This window comes from Falco biarmicus, chromosome 8 (assembly GCF_023638135.1).
Source record: "Falco biarmicus isolate bFalBia1 chromosome 8, bFalBia1.pri, whole genome shotgun sequence".
Taxonomy (NCBI): domain Eukaryota; kingdom Metazoa; phylum Chordata; class Aves; order Falconiformes; family Falconidae; genus Falco; species Falco biarmicus.
The window spans coordinates 32,829,088-32,843,901 of NC_079295.1; the positions used below are offsets into that span (position 1 = coordinate 32,829,088).

General features: G+C 40.0%; 1 protein-coding gene across 8 annotated transcripts in view; it reads left to right on the forward strand.

Annotated features, from left to right (window-relative positions):
• The window catches only part of KALRN (kalirin RhoGEF kinase), a 528,299-nt gene that overhangs the window by 256,984 nt on the left and 256,501 nt on the right, over nucleotides 1-14,814 (forward strand). For all 8 annotated transcript variants that reach the window (XR_008823368.1, XR_008823367.1, XM_056348127.1 and 5 more), the window contains exon 9: nucleotides 161-391. Coding sequence is in view for 6 of the 8 variants with exons in the window: in XM_056348127.1 (XP_056204102.1) it covers nucleotides 161-391 (231 nt within the window). In the remaining 2 variants the exon portion in view is untranslated. The remainder of the gene's footprint in view (nucleotides 1-160; nucleotides 392-14,814) is intronic.

A 14,814-nucleotide genomic window follows, 5' to 3' on the forward strand; every position in this document is an offset into this window, starting at 1 on the left:
ATGTGTAAGTACAAGTCAGAAAGAGCTGTTAGGAGGTATTTCTTCCTTTTTTACTAAAATAAGGAAAACACAGGGGAAAAAGAATCAGCTAGCCTGTTCTCTGCCAGCTATTGGATGTTTAAGTATCAGTGCAGTGAAGGAGACCTATTTCTTCACTCAGGTGAGCCAGGATGGAAAAGCTTTGCTGGATGTCCTACAGCGTCCCTTGAGCCCTGGGAATTCTGAATCTCTCACTGCTACTGCAAACTACTCCAAGGCTGTTCACCAGGTGTTGGATGTGGTACATGAAGTCCTGCATCACCAGAGGCGCCTAGAGAGCATCTGGCAACACAGAAAGGTCCGGCTACATCAAAGGCTGCAGCTATGTGTTTTCCAGCAGGATGTTCAACAGGTAATATCATTACTAAAGGAGATAAAGAGTGGCCCTTACTTTTTAGATATAAAGATGGTTTGGTGACTCATCTAGACTATATTGCCATGACCAAGATTTCACACGTAGCTCTATCTATGCTAGAAATATGCTAATATCATAATGCATCTTCAAGTATCTCTTGGTTTCATGTTGGAAATCATCAATCAGTCCACTGATTACTGATGAGTCCATTCCCCACAAGAATGTGGCACTATTTTCAGTGGCTGATTTTTCACAAGTGAGCAGTTTAGCTGTAGATATATAGATCTACTGTTCTTGTGAAAGTGATGTTTAATAGGAAAAAAAATTTCAACTGTAAGAAACAATTGAACCGTTATGTATTTCACCTTCATATGTTAAAGCAATACAGATACAGACCTTTAGCCATGGTGTGAGATGACCTTTGCGTTATTACCACTTACGGAGTCCACGTACCTGTGTTATGAGTTAGCTGACTCAAAGGAATTGCACACCCCAATGTGCAGAGCCCACCTCACGAAAATATAGTTTATACAGTACAGGCTCACCTCTGAGAACTTAGCCTCCAGGTGAATAACTTTTCTCTCCCAGAGGAATTCATTTGAATACCAGCACAACAGCATAACTGACAGTAAGTATGAGTTGCCATGTTTGTAGCTGCCAAATATGCAAACACATCAACAGATGTTACAGGGCTCTGCTCGTTTAGGATGCTGTGGTTTGTTTAAGGGCCCCATTACAGCCTGAAGCAGATGTTGGTAGCAATATGGTACTTGCTTTAAATGAAGAGGCTGAATGCTCTAATCATGTTTATGGAGCATTCTAATGTCCCTGGGGTTCTTTATGCCATTGCCTTCCTCCAAGTGAAAAATGAGGTGGAGACAGAGCAACAAAGCTGTCACATGCAAAATAGACATGAGCCAGCAAGGGCAGGAGATGGGCAGCTTTGATTCAACATGCAGATTTGTGGTCCTGTTAGTGCCGTAGTTGAAGTGCACCAGCACAGGCAGAACTGCAGTTGTAGATATACTTTGCAAATACATATGACAATTTTTTTGGCAGTCTTGAAAAAATTGTCAGAATTTCTACCTGCTCTTTTTCCTATAAAGCTACACAGATATTCATGTCATATACTGGATCTGAATGTAACAGATGCTTAATATAAGCAACTTCACTTTTGTTGTGTGTCAGTAAACATACTGCATGGTAATGAAATTCATAAGCTATATATTAAATAGCACATGTACTTGGAATTCAGTTAGAACACTCTCTGCAAACTATATAAAGTTAATATGATTTTTGAGTTAAAATCTCAAAAATCAAGGGTTGTAAATTCTGATGGTATTATGCTTCTTCCAATTGTGGTATATGTCAAATATGTCAATGAGAATTCATATTATCTTAGGTGTTCTTCATCCTGTAGGGTGATTTACATTTTTGTTCAATTCTTCCAGCCCCAAACTTTCTCTCTTACATCTTCTGAAATCAGTGGAAGTGCTTATGAGGTTCATTCATGAAAACCATTCAGACTTTCACTTCCCACATATACAAGGCAACGAGGCTGTGTCACTGGTTTTCAAAAGGAACAGGTCTTTTGTACATACTGTGACTTTTGGTGAAAAGAAGCAAGCAGTAAGAGTCACTGGAGTACAATCACTTTAGAGAACATTACTCTGTGTGAGTTCTGTTTGTTGGCAGCACTCTTTCCAAATTTTTCTCTTAATGGGTAATTATTATCTGGGAAGCAACAACTTAATGACAGACATGTTTCTATCCCAGCATACACTTACTGGAGGCATCTCTTTGTCCTACTTAGAAAGTAGAGAGGAAGAGATGAATCATTCTCTTCAATAAACATCTGTACTATTCAAGATAAATGCTTTGTAACTCATAATTGAAATTATCAGCTAAACAGAAATATGAAGTGTAGATTCCATGAGGAGGTGGAAGATATCTGACTATGTTGATGGGTTGTTTTTTTTTTTAAATAATCACCTCCTGTATATCTGTCATGCAATTCCTATTATGCTTATTTTGTTAAATGTCCATCAGTTGGCAGGTGAAGCTGTCTACCTGTATGTTGTCACTAATCGTAAGTAACATTTACCTATAATAATTTGTTGCCTTGTCAAAATGTAGTAACCTTTAACTGAGTTCTTCATGGTTCAAGTCTAAAAAGAAAAGATGCAGGAGAACAACTCCTGACAGGAGAGCCCCAAGTTTACTAGACTTCACGGTCTTCTAGAAAAGTAATGATACAGTGTAGTTTCTCTAAGGAAGGTGTTCCTCTTCCCTTTCCACCCAGCTCAAAATTAAGCATCCTCTCACAGATGCAGTTTTCCCTATCAGGACATCCTGTGGCTCACCTTTTCCAGCTGTTGGACAGTGCAGTAAAAATTCTGGTGAAAGATGATCTCCATGTCAGAACTTACACTCCCTCACATGTTCATCTATACCTTTCTCTTCATGTCAGCTGTCTGTATCAATTTTGTCGTAAAAGCAGATGTGAATCAGGACAGGTTTTGTTGTGTTGCATGTTCTTAATACAGACTCCAGGATTATTTTGCATCCTCTCAGTCTGCCATTAATGGCATTAACAGCTTTTGGTAAAGACACATCTCCATGAAGAGCCTCTTATGAATCCTGAGAGATCAATAATTCCTGACCTAACTGCTTTAGTTAATCTTGCCAGAGGGATCAAGTATTTAGGCACACAATATCAAGCTTTCATAGAGAGGTCTTTGCAAAACTGGTTAGCTGGATGAAGGCTTTATGCAGGCCAAGTGTCTGCCTTTTGGACGGGATTTAAGGGTAAGCTGTGTTAAAACAGGGCTTGTTCATCACATTCCTGGTGTATTCTGCACCATTTGCAAGGCTAGACTACATGCTGTATACATTACTGTCAGGTCAGGGCTGTGTTCTCAGATAGTTTCACACTGTCACAGAAATCCTTTTGATTCTAGCTGGGTTTCAGTTTGAACTTCACAAACCCTGAAAGCACTGAAAATAATGGATTTAAAGAAGTAAAGTAATTTTTATTCTGAGATAGAAAGTCAGACATCCTTATAGTTGTGTCATAACCAAAATAGAGGTTGTACTGTAGGAAAAAAAAAAATTAAACACTATGGCTTGCCAAGTTACAATATTAATGTAAGAAATGTTATGTTATAAAATATCATTAGAAGTAGTCACTACCTCAGACCATCAGACATTTTACAAGATTATTTGCTATTACATCTACGTATTAATACAATTACATCAATTTGCACATGTGAACCAAGGTAAATAATGGTGTGTTAAGGGCAATGAGTTACAAATATATAGCATTTTAAAGAAGGAAAGAGAATAATTGGCATGAAAATGCATTTGCAGCCTTCACAGGAAATGGAGTACCATTCACACAAAAGGGATGGCAGTTAAGACAATTTGTGAGCTGTTCTGAGGCTCTACACAGGCAGGAATTGACAAGGAACTCTTTTACCACCAAGAGTATTTAGGATCATTATAAAAAATGTTGGGTTGCAGAGCGTGTAAAATACTTCATTGCTTCAGGTTTTTTAGAAGTTCCCTATCATTTTAGATAGGGAAGAGCTGTGCTGTTTGATCCTTTTAGAACACAGCTGTGGGAGGAGGTGCTGAGATTCTGTCCTGCAAGGGAGGAAAAAAATCCCGTTGACATTCATACTAATATTCTGTAATTGCTGCAGATGCTTCAGCCCATTTTTGGTAGCTTTTCCTTTTTGCTGATCTCTGCTCTGGGTCTTCCCCTTCTGCAGACTGTTCTCCAGCAAATTAATACCATTTCCATTTCTGCTGAGATTTGAGGTTGTTCTCATGTTGTCTCCAGTTTCTACTGCTTTCCACTGTTACATCCTGATTTACCCTGTCTGACTCTGCGTGCATCTCTCCATTTTAATATGTTCCCTTTGCCCCTGTGAACAGCAACACTCTAAAACAGCAAGGGTAGCATAAGGACTGTACCATGAGCAGATGTTACCAAGCAGCCTTAGAAATAGCTGAAGTAAGTTTAAAGTGCTCATCTTAACCCCATTGCCTCCTCCATACCCTTTGTTTCATATGGGCAAGAATTTTGTCTGAATTCTGTCACTTCATAAACTCATTGAAGTGAAGCTGTAAAGCCTGAAGCATACCTATTAAAATAAAATGAAAACAGAGATCCATCAGATGCATTATTGAAGTGGTCTGTGCAAGCCTTGAACTTGGTATTTTAAAGCTCTTTTGTGGCAGAACAGTCAAACTGGTACTCTTATTCTTCAGGCTTCATTCCTTCTCATGGAAATTCTCAGTCTTTCCATCATTTCCATACATACATACCAATGCTTAGCCTGATACAGGCAGCCTTTCTTTCCACAGATCCACATGATTCTTTCAAGGTCACTGTTGGTGCTGCTTCCTTCTTGCTTCACTTTGGTTGTGATGGGTGCCTGTAATGGAAGACCTGGAAAATAGGTGGATGTAAAGGTTCTGTGTATGCTGGTGGAGTTCCTTGGCTATGTGCACAGCCTCGAGTTAGCTGTGGTGGCTCTGCATGACAAAATGGAACAGGTCCACCATGCCAGATGAAGACCAGTGGTAAACAGCAAGATGACACTAAGAAAGGCTTACCGGCAAGAGGGTAGGCACGTACTAAGGAAACTGGGACTGTTGCTAGACCAGCTGTAGTGGTGTCAAATCATCTTGTTATTGAAAAGGTCAAGCTATATCAGGTTTGGCTCACCTGGGTTTCTCTAAATTTGTGGATCTGCATTCTGTTGGCTTCATTCCCAGATACATCAATGGACATAGCTTTGGTTTCCTTGTGTGGTTATCTGCCTCTGGTGATGGATAAAAAGGCTGTGCAGCTATACTGATATTACTACATTTACGAGCTGCCATTGTTGTGGGAGACTGCAAAGTATTGCAGAGGAAAGGCTGTCTCTCTTCATAACCAAGCACTTTAACTTGTAATGTGTCCAGCTTTTACTAGCCAAGAAAACAGATGAGGGCATCATTTGTATGGAAAAATGTCCCTCCAACATCTATCTGTCTCCATACTCTATCTGAGAATGCTGAACACTTCATGTGATGCATGTGATCTACATAGTCCATTTGCAGAAGAATGCTGGGATATTTGAGGCAGTTCCTGATTCATTTAGCACTCACACATGATTTTAGAGGATTAGGATACATCCCCCCCTGCATGATGCATACACTCAGTTGTTTTGATCACTTCAAGGCAATGAAAAGTTCTCCAACATTCTGTAATTTTCCAACTTGTCGTTGTTTCAAAGACAGAAGAAATCAGGCTATATATCTCCTTTTATGCTTTGTTTACAACAATACCTTCACTGGGTCTTGTAAAACAAGATTTATTTTTAAACATTTCCTAAGAAAAAAGAACATTAGAATCAATTCAAGCTTATATTTACTACCATATGACTTCAGCCAAAGCACCCTACAGAAATACATCACGTTCTGTATGCCATCTCAGCAGATTTAACCTGTAAATAGCTACCACTGATGTTAAAAAAATTACAATTCAAAGCCTCCTAGAGAATTTTCACAGCCCCTTTGCTAAATTTATCAGGTAATGAGATGCACTTAATATTCATCACTTATACGTTTACATCTTCAAAGTATTCCTGCTGTACTTTCTCTCAGCTTAGAAGGTATATGGGACCTTACCAGCCACAAGGTTAAAGTGTTACTTGATAGTGAGTAAAGTTTCTAACTATGATTGTATTGTCCAAAAATATTCATGAAAAAGGAACTCAGGAGTCAATACTGGTAAGACTACTTGGCAACCTTCTCCCAATGGGATGTAACGAGAGAAAACAACCTTTTGTTATCCATGACTAAGAGATAAATACCTCTGTTTCCACTAACCCTGTCCTTCCAGCAATTGTTGAGGCCAGAGTGCCCACACCTGGTTTATTATCTGATATAAATTTCTTACCACACAGTTCTGATAGATTGCCACACAACTTTTACCTACATAAGGACTAAGTAAGATATGCGGGTGTTTCCAAACCCATGTTATATCTTTAACAGCCTCTTATTTAGTACTTGTCTACTTTATTATTTATGCAGTAAAGGGTGGTACATTTGTAGTAAAAGGATATTTTGTTTGTTTCCGTCTACTCTTTGTCACAGACCATGCAATAAAATATCTCAGCAATTGCTTCTTTAGAGCAATTTTCATTCCATTCCTTTTGTTTCTGCCAAAGGAACTGGCATGTTTTCAGGCAGTGTGAGTGCAAGTCTAGGCAATGAAGAAATCTGTGGTCTCACTTATCTTCTGAAGAGGACTAACAAGTAACCAACACTGACAGTGATTTGAAAGTGAAGTGGTCATATATTTGTGCTAATTAGTGCCCTGCAGATATTATGAAATGAATTAATAATGACATGACAATTTAAATAACACAAGGGTTACTGAGCGACTTAGTGGCTTATTTTGAACTGTTAAAAAAAGGACTGTCTTCCTTAATTTGAACCCACAGTGGCATGGGGTTACGCGGGAGTTTCAGATCATTTCTACTAGCTATATAGGTATTTCTAAGCTCTGGTGGCAGCAGAGGGAGTGGTAGAATTGGAGTGCTCTGCACAGCCAAACAACCCTTAGTACTCAATGATCAGACTGTGTTGGATTTGCTGCACAAGGCAGCCGTGCTAGGAAGGAGAATATCATCCACATATTTCTTCAGCTTCTGGTGATTTCATACAGATACTTCTCTGATTCCTTTAGTTTGCAAAGACATGGAGAGTTTGTGGACAGTGCACTCAGGGTTGTCCAACCCAGACAGAACAGTGTTCTTGGAAAAAGAACACAGCTGAAAGAAATGGCATGCATTTTTCCTCTTTACCAGTGCCTCTGGCATAGATATCTGCCCTTCAAAGGGCCACAGCAAAGCTTCCCAAGTGAGGAGTTCAAATACATGGCACTTTGATATTTGAGCATGTTCAGACAATGGCTGTTGGTATAGAGGCTAGGCTCTCTGGTTTTGTCCAGGTAGTCACATTTGCAACCTGTAACCATTGATCAGTGTGTGGTATAAGAACACCTCCGAGATGTCTCGGGCTATCAGCCTAAGAATTTAATTGCTTTAAATACTTCAAATTCATGTGAGAGAGAGAGAGAGCTCTGTTCTGACAATGCTCTTTAAATGTAGATCAGTATTATCTTGTATTTTTTGTGCCAAAACTCTTCACAAAGAACTATAGGTTTAAATTATTGCATTTTAATTTAATTATATTTGTTGTGGAAATTCCTTAAAGATTTCTGATTAATAGTACTCTATCTTCTTCTTAATTTGATTTAAAGTGTGACTTGAAATTATCTGGAAACAACTTGTCTTTCTTCCTCTATATAGTTATTAAGCCAAGCAGACAATTGTTCTTTGTGCTTTTTTTAAAGAGTCACTGATTAAAAAAAATAATAATGATTACTTTTTAATTTACACACAGAGCAGTAGTGCTAGGGATATCAAACTTCAGGGCCAGCTTCAGTTACCAACTGAAGTTTACTTAGCATTGATGTGCAAGCAGTGTGAGAACACTTTGATGAGCTCCACAGCTGTCTTGGGAAATAGGATCTGAAGAAATCTGATCCAGCCAGCTTGATCTCCGAACCTACTGAAGTGAAAAGAGGAACTGAAAAAAAATAAAAAAAATCCTTTGTGCCCCCAAAAAAGTGTTTTTCTTGTTTAGAGCTCTGCCTGTCCTTCAAGACTTAGTCCTTTCAGATGGTCTGTTTTGCTATTTCCTGAACTGCAAATGTTTGGATTGTTACTGAGAGCTTAGGAACCTCTAAGGCGGCTTTCTGAAAACCCTCTGAAATGCTGCTGACTCACTGAGGTTTTGGATCTACCTCATAGCGGATGAGGAGGACATAATCTGTAGTATGAAGAAATGGAGGTGGTCATATAAAGATGCAATTAGATCTCTGTAGGCAGATGCAAATATCCATGGTCTGGATTTATCCTGCCTGTCTTTAGGACAATAACTGAATCATCCAAATCAGGAGCCTAATGCAGTTTCCTTTTATAGTCAATGGAGAGACACTGACATCTTCAGAGAATGACTCGGTCTGTCTAAGATCTGAATTGCACCCTGCGTACTTCCCTCTCTAACTGTTGGCTGTTGGGGAAATAATAATAAGGTATCCTCTTCAGACAAGACCTTTGGTTTATTATCCAATGTTGGGTGAGATGTATTAGGATGCATGAGCCCGATTCTGTGTGGTGCAGAGCACCTCTAAGCATTATGCCAGGCCACTCAGTGCATTTTGATCCAGAAAAACTGCAAACCGCAAGGAAGTCAGTCCTAAGCAAACTGCTAAAATCTGCTGTTACACTCTAAGCAGAATCATCATCCTTATGTATCGTATCCTCATTGTCTATTTGTATCCCAGGATTATTTGCATGTCAGCATCCCTGAAAATACGATGTGTAGTTTATTGTTTCTGAAAGGCATCATTGGCTCTCATTGTCATGACAAAGGAGGAGAAAGAATCAGGCTTGTCTGTTACTGATTAGCCCTACAAAAATAGTGGTGAAGGAAGAGAAATAGAGGGTTTTTTTCCAAAAATATGTATATTTTTTGAAAGCAATTGCTAGAATGAGTAATTGTTACCAAGGGCATGGAGAAAAATAAGGTTTTTGAATAAGCGTAGGCTGGAATGCCAGAAGGCTCTCCCCTGTTACTTTAAGAACTAACAATAACAGTAGTACTTCTTGCTTATTGTGGTTTCTTTCATCTCAGGATTATGGGTTTTCTAAAAGGTTGATGTTGAATGACTTGCCAAAGGTCACTGAAACCTTCGTGACCAGAATTCTTCATGTCAGGATGTCTGTCTCACAAATCCCTGCTCTACACCCTCAAAGTCATTGCTACTCCAGTTTTACCCTTTATGAAAAGGTCTTACAGGATTTATTGGGACTATCTAAAAATTAAATAAGGGTCTGTTATGCTAAGAAATAAGTATGCTATTTTAGGCATTGGTTTAGGAGTCCAAAATAGTCATTCTTCTCTACTCAATTTGTTTCCCTTGATCTTTCCTTCCAATTATCTCCTCACGTGGCCTCCCAGCTTTTTCATGATCCTGCCTGTCACTCAGAATGATCAGTCCTCTTTCATATTGCTTTTGACTGATGGCCCACAAAAGGTGTTTTCATTGAAGTGAGAACAAAACTAGCCAGACAACAAAGAAGGTAATGATAGCTAGTTCCCAAAGTATAACCATAACAATTGCGCTGTGTTTCCCTCCATGGAGCTGCTGCTCAGCCAGCTGGTTACTTCCCCCCTCTGGTAATGAACTGCATCTATGGTTTGAGATTATGGTGTCTTGCTTGGTAGCAGGGCCCAGTTTAGACTGAGCTGATCTGGCACCATGACCAGTTTCTGCTAGCTGCTCCTCTCCATGCTAGTCATTCCCACTAGCTCTTGCTCCTCCTAGCAGCTCTACCTTACTCCGGGCCACAAACTACTTTTACTTGGTGTGTTCCATATAGCTGCGCTCTGCAGCAGCTATTTGCTCTGTTAGCATCTCCTGTTGGCTGTGCCTTGTTTTGGTAGCTGCCCTACCTAACCAACTCAACTGAAGGGTTCTGGTATTTCTGTCCTTAGAAGAGACATTGTGCACTATTTAGGGCTAAACACAGTGTTGTAGCTTACGGGAGACTTTTCAGCAACTTCTTTTGTTTCATGTTCCTCATAGGGAACTCTCACACAAAGTTTCTTGCTTGTTTTTTAAAGTTGTAATCTTTGGATTGTAGTTCTGGAAGCTATTGCCTAGGCTGGAGTGACCCTTCAGGCACATTTAGACAGAGCTGGTTGGCTCAAACTCCTCTATACTGTTACAGCTATAAACTTTCTTTTATGTTACACTATAGTTCCCTTTCAGCAATAATGTCTTTTAAATGTGAAAGCATGCAAAAGAAAATATTCCAGGCCTGTCCATTGCTCTTTTACCTTTCTCCTCCCTTTGTTTTGATAGTCCTTTACTTGTTTCTTTCCTGCCTTTTGGACTTTTTTGAATGGGACGTGTTGAAGGATGGAGAAAATTACTTTTATTTTTGGCTTTAGTAACATACAAAACATTCTGACCTTGAGACAGTTCCCTTCCCAAATAAGGAGGAAAAGTTGGGGGGGGGAGGGGAACCACAAAATGAAACTTTTTTTTTTTTTAATTTCCCTCTCCCTCCAGAAAAAAGTAACTTTAAACAATCAAAATGTGTTTTGGAGTATTGTTTCTGCTTCCTTACCTTCTCAGGTTTTCAAAATGCATGAGGTGTCAGGAAACCAGAAGAGAAGGAATTTCAGGATGAGGATGCCATATTCTGGGAGTCACCAAGCTAGGAGAAAAACATAAGAAAGCAAGCAGGTTTTCACCAAAAACTTTCATTTTTTTCATTTAAAAGGTGCTATTAGGGGAAGCCCTCAAGCACTTCTACCCCTCCTCCTGCCCATGATTCTCACTCCTGGAGTTCTAGGTGGCTCCTCTTCTCCCTTGAACGGCTCAAGGTTGTTTCTTGCTGAAAGGGCTTTTCATAAGTCTTGCCCTATTTGCACCTATTTGCAACCTATTCGAGTTTATGAGTGCAATACCAGTCTGCCAGAGGACTCAGGGCTCAACATCCATTTGTTTGCCTTCCCACAAATAGCTTCTCAGTCCCGTTATCTGTAGCCTCATTTGGTGAATCGGTAAGGTCATTGGCCTTTCACCCTTCAAAACCCTCACAGGATCCATTTCTGCTGTAACATGTAAAAGAAATCAGCCATACAGTTATGGGTGGATTACACAGTGATGCAAACATCCTGGGCTTTTTATTTCAGCTCTGCTGTGTCTTGCATGCTGAGTGCCTAGCCCAGCATGCGGTCTGTATGCTACATGCAAAGCTTCTCATGTACCACAGTAACTTAGCCCTTTCCCCACTTACTTGCAGTACTGAGCTGTGACTTCTCTGCCCGGGGATACCGTGTGTCAAGCGCAGCTGGTTTGCCTGAGCAGTGATTGACAGACAGGCAGTGCAAGCAGATGAGATGCTGAGGTGGCCCTATGGTGGGAGAAATGCTGTGGTGCAGGTTTGAATCCCTGGGGTGCACCCAGTGGCAGAGGAGCCCTGCTAAAATGTCCAACAGCCTTGTGCTGTATTCCTTTCTCCCTGCACACAGCCTGACACATAAGAGTATCTTAAACTGTGAGATGAAGTGGTTTATTTAAAAGACAAATAAGAGATCCCAGGAAAGTCCCTAATGGAGAATAGCCACTTCTGACATTCAGGGTACTTCTTTCATGCTTGTTCCTTTCATGCTTGTTCTACTTCTTCCCCACATGGTTTGCACTTTCATATTTAACCTCTAGCCTGACATCAGGTCAGAGCCCCGTGGCCAAAGGTTCTGTTTTCCTAGATGATGGCATGACGCTCAGCCCCAGAGGGCTGTGACCCTGGGAGGGGTGTTTAAGACTACTGCGGCGCTGTGCCATCCTGGTGAGTTTTTCTGTTACTGGGATAAGACTATGTACTGAGACCCATTTGTCCCAGTTGGGATTTGTTCTCTTGCTAAACTTGTCTTTGCTGTGTGCTGTGACTGTAAGCCTTGTTAAACCAAGATGATTAAATCATCTGCTCCCAACGGTAACCTTAAAGCAGCACTTTATTTAATATCCTGGTCAATCAGCAGTTTTCTCTGTGGTGAAGCAGACAACTCAAGCACAGTAGGGAGCGCCTAGGTGGGGGCCTGGAGCATAGTGTTTGCGTTAAAGACTACTCTGTTGTAAAGCTCATCTTTGGTTTATTAGTCCTTTCTAATTGTTAAATGCCTTTAAAGTTCTTGTTTAAACTAGTAACAGTTTAGATGGGTTGATACTATCAAAATGTAGATGGTACTATCTAAATTAGGAGAACAATCTCAGATTAGTACCGTTCCAGACAGTGACCCAGAGCACTAAAATTAGAAGCTTGCTATTGAGTAGATGAGTGTATTTCCCAAGGTAGGTACCTACCTGACATACCATTATACTATCATACTTCTGCCTACACTAACCCAGTTATGCTCTGGTTACAGCTGGAGCTGAAAAAACATGTAGTAAATTTGTTCATGGTTTGTTTTGTTGTGTTTTTTTCCTGAGTGTTTATAGCTATTGCTGAACATTTAATGGTAGCGGTAATGATTACATTATCTTAGCCTGACATTTACCTATCAGTGGATTTCTCTTTTTGCTTTACAGACAGGGAAACTGAGGCACTGAGAGGAGCCATAAAGCATTAGGGCTGGAACTGTGAAGAACAGTCCTTTTTTTTTCCTGGATCTTTTTCCACATTCTATTAGTTCTGCTTTGTTTCCTCTCTTGAATCCCATAAGCACCTCTGTCACTGGCAGAGTTAAAACCAATTGCTCTATTTACATACTTGCAGATAACGTAGTTTTCTAAAGAGTTTACGTAACTCCTTTTTTCCGCTGCTGTGTACTTGCTCTATTTCTTGGGGACTTTTTATTTTCGACAGTCCCAGTGAGAAAAAAACTTAAGCAAACATATGCAAGGAAAATACTTCACAAGCCACAAAGGGCCACACTTCCAGATGCACAAATTTCTCTATAGAATCAGGATGCTTTACCTCACTAACAGGAAAATCAGTACTGTGATGCTGTATTCATAAACTTGAAGATTAGCTGTGATGATAGCTGTCATTAGTAACAACAACTCGGGGGTCAACACCTTAGAAGTCTGAATCGGAGCTCCCAATAAGAAATCTAAATCAGCTGGGTCCTGCAGGTGTCTCTACTTACTATCAGATCTACAAATGCTGTTTTTCTGTTGGTCTAATGCCAGAAAAGGAAAATAGAGGGTTACTAGAGGTAAGAGGAAACACAAGATGCTAAATAATTACTTGAAGAATTTTAAAAAAACCCAAACAACTAGTAAACATGGTCACAGCATAGTCTGAGCATTGTTATTCAGCATATAAAATGTGATTAGGATATTTGCTTATCTGTTGGTGCTGAAGAGCTGTAGAGATTCCACTGCTTCATCACACATGAGGAAGAAGCTGGGCCAGATATTGAGTGTGCTCAAGTATTTCTCTTCCTGGGAGATCCAGAGCATAAGCTAAAGTGGTGGAAACAACTTTTTGTTTTCATAATTTTATGTTTCTCATAAAGGAAAATGAAAGGGAGGTTTGCTTGAAAAAAAAGTCAAGAGCTTTCCAGGTTGTCTTTGCTTTGATGCCCACTTTGCTGGGGCCAATGTTCCTCCCATCCTCTTGAGCTGTGAGACCTGGGATATTCTTTCAGAAAACTTTACGTCCAAGCAAATAGCCCGGATGAGGGGAGCCAGACCTAAGACTAGAGCTGGCCCCAGCCCTGACTGACCCAGCAGTTGCACCCTGTAAAACTGATCTGAAAGAACAAACAGTGGAAAAGAAATGGACACCTAGGGAAAGCATATTAGCCTCAGAAGGAGCAAAATCACTGTTCTAACTGCTATAGACAGAAACAACCAAAATGCTATATGCTTTAGTTAAGAAAATATTTCTGTATTTCTGAACATTATCATTGGTAAGAGACTGATAGATCTGACTAGTTGTGCTGCTAATTCATTACACTACAGCTAAGTGCCAGCTATGATTTATGTTGGAGAAAAGACTCACAAACAGCAGCACAAGTAGCATAACTGCAAAAGAAATAATCTACCTGCCAGCTTTGAGAAGCCTCATGCAGAGCACAGCAGCATCTTTCTGTGCTGATGCAGAGTACATTTTCTGTGTCTTGTACAGAAAGAGCATGCACAAATGTGGTTATTTATAGCTTCTCCACCCACACACAGCTTTGAAACTTGCTCTAAAAGAAGTTCAGTAATTAAAGAATACAACAGGGGTTTTAACCTGAAGATTATTATTTTTTCTCTTTTTTTTTTATTTCCTTAAAAACAATATTCTGGGAACGTTAGTAACAATCCAGGCATTAAGGAAGAAACATTAGTTCTTCATTTGTCTGTCTATTGTTCTCTTACTTGGAATGTTTTTAGAGAGGCAGTTGCCAAACTTTATCAAGTAAAATATTTAATCAAGAAAATGAAAGATAAGGAGGATACATTTGATGAATGGGAACTCTACCAAAGGAAAGCAATGTTACGTTGAAAGAAGTTCTTTCTCAGGGTAAGAAAGGCATGTGTATTCCCACTCCCTTTTGGGGAGCCTGCGTCCTAGATGAGAACATTTAGTGAAGGAGCAGGTTGGGGCTGCATGACCTCAGCTACTGCCCGGAGGAAATGGGCAAGTACTGCTCTCAAAATGGCCAGCCCACACCCAGCCAACTCTGCCAGAGACCTGAATTGAAAGCACTGTTCCCAAGAGAGAGACATGACTAAATCCTGCATCTCACTGATTACTAAGGCTGGGATCAGCTCTTTTCTTTACATG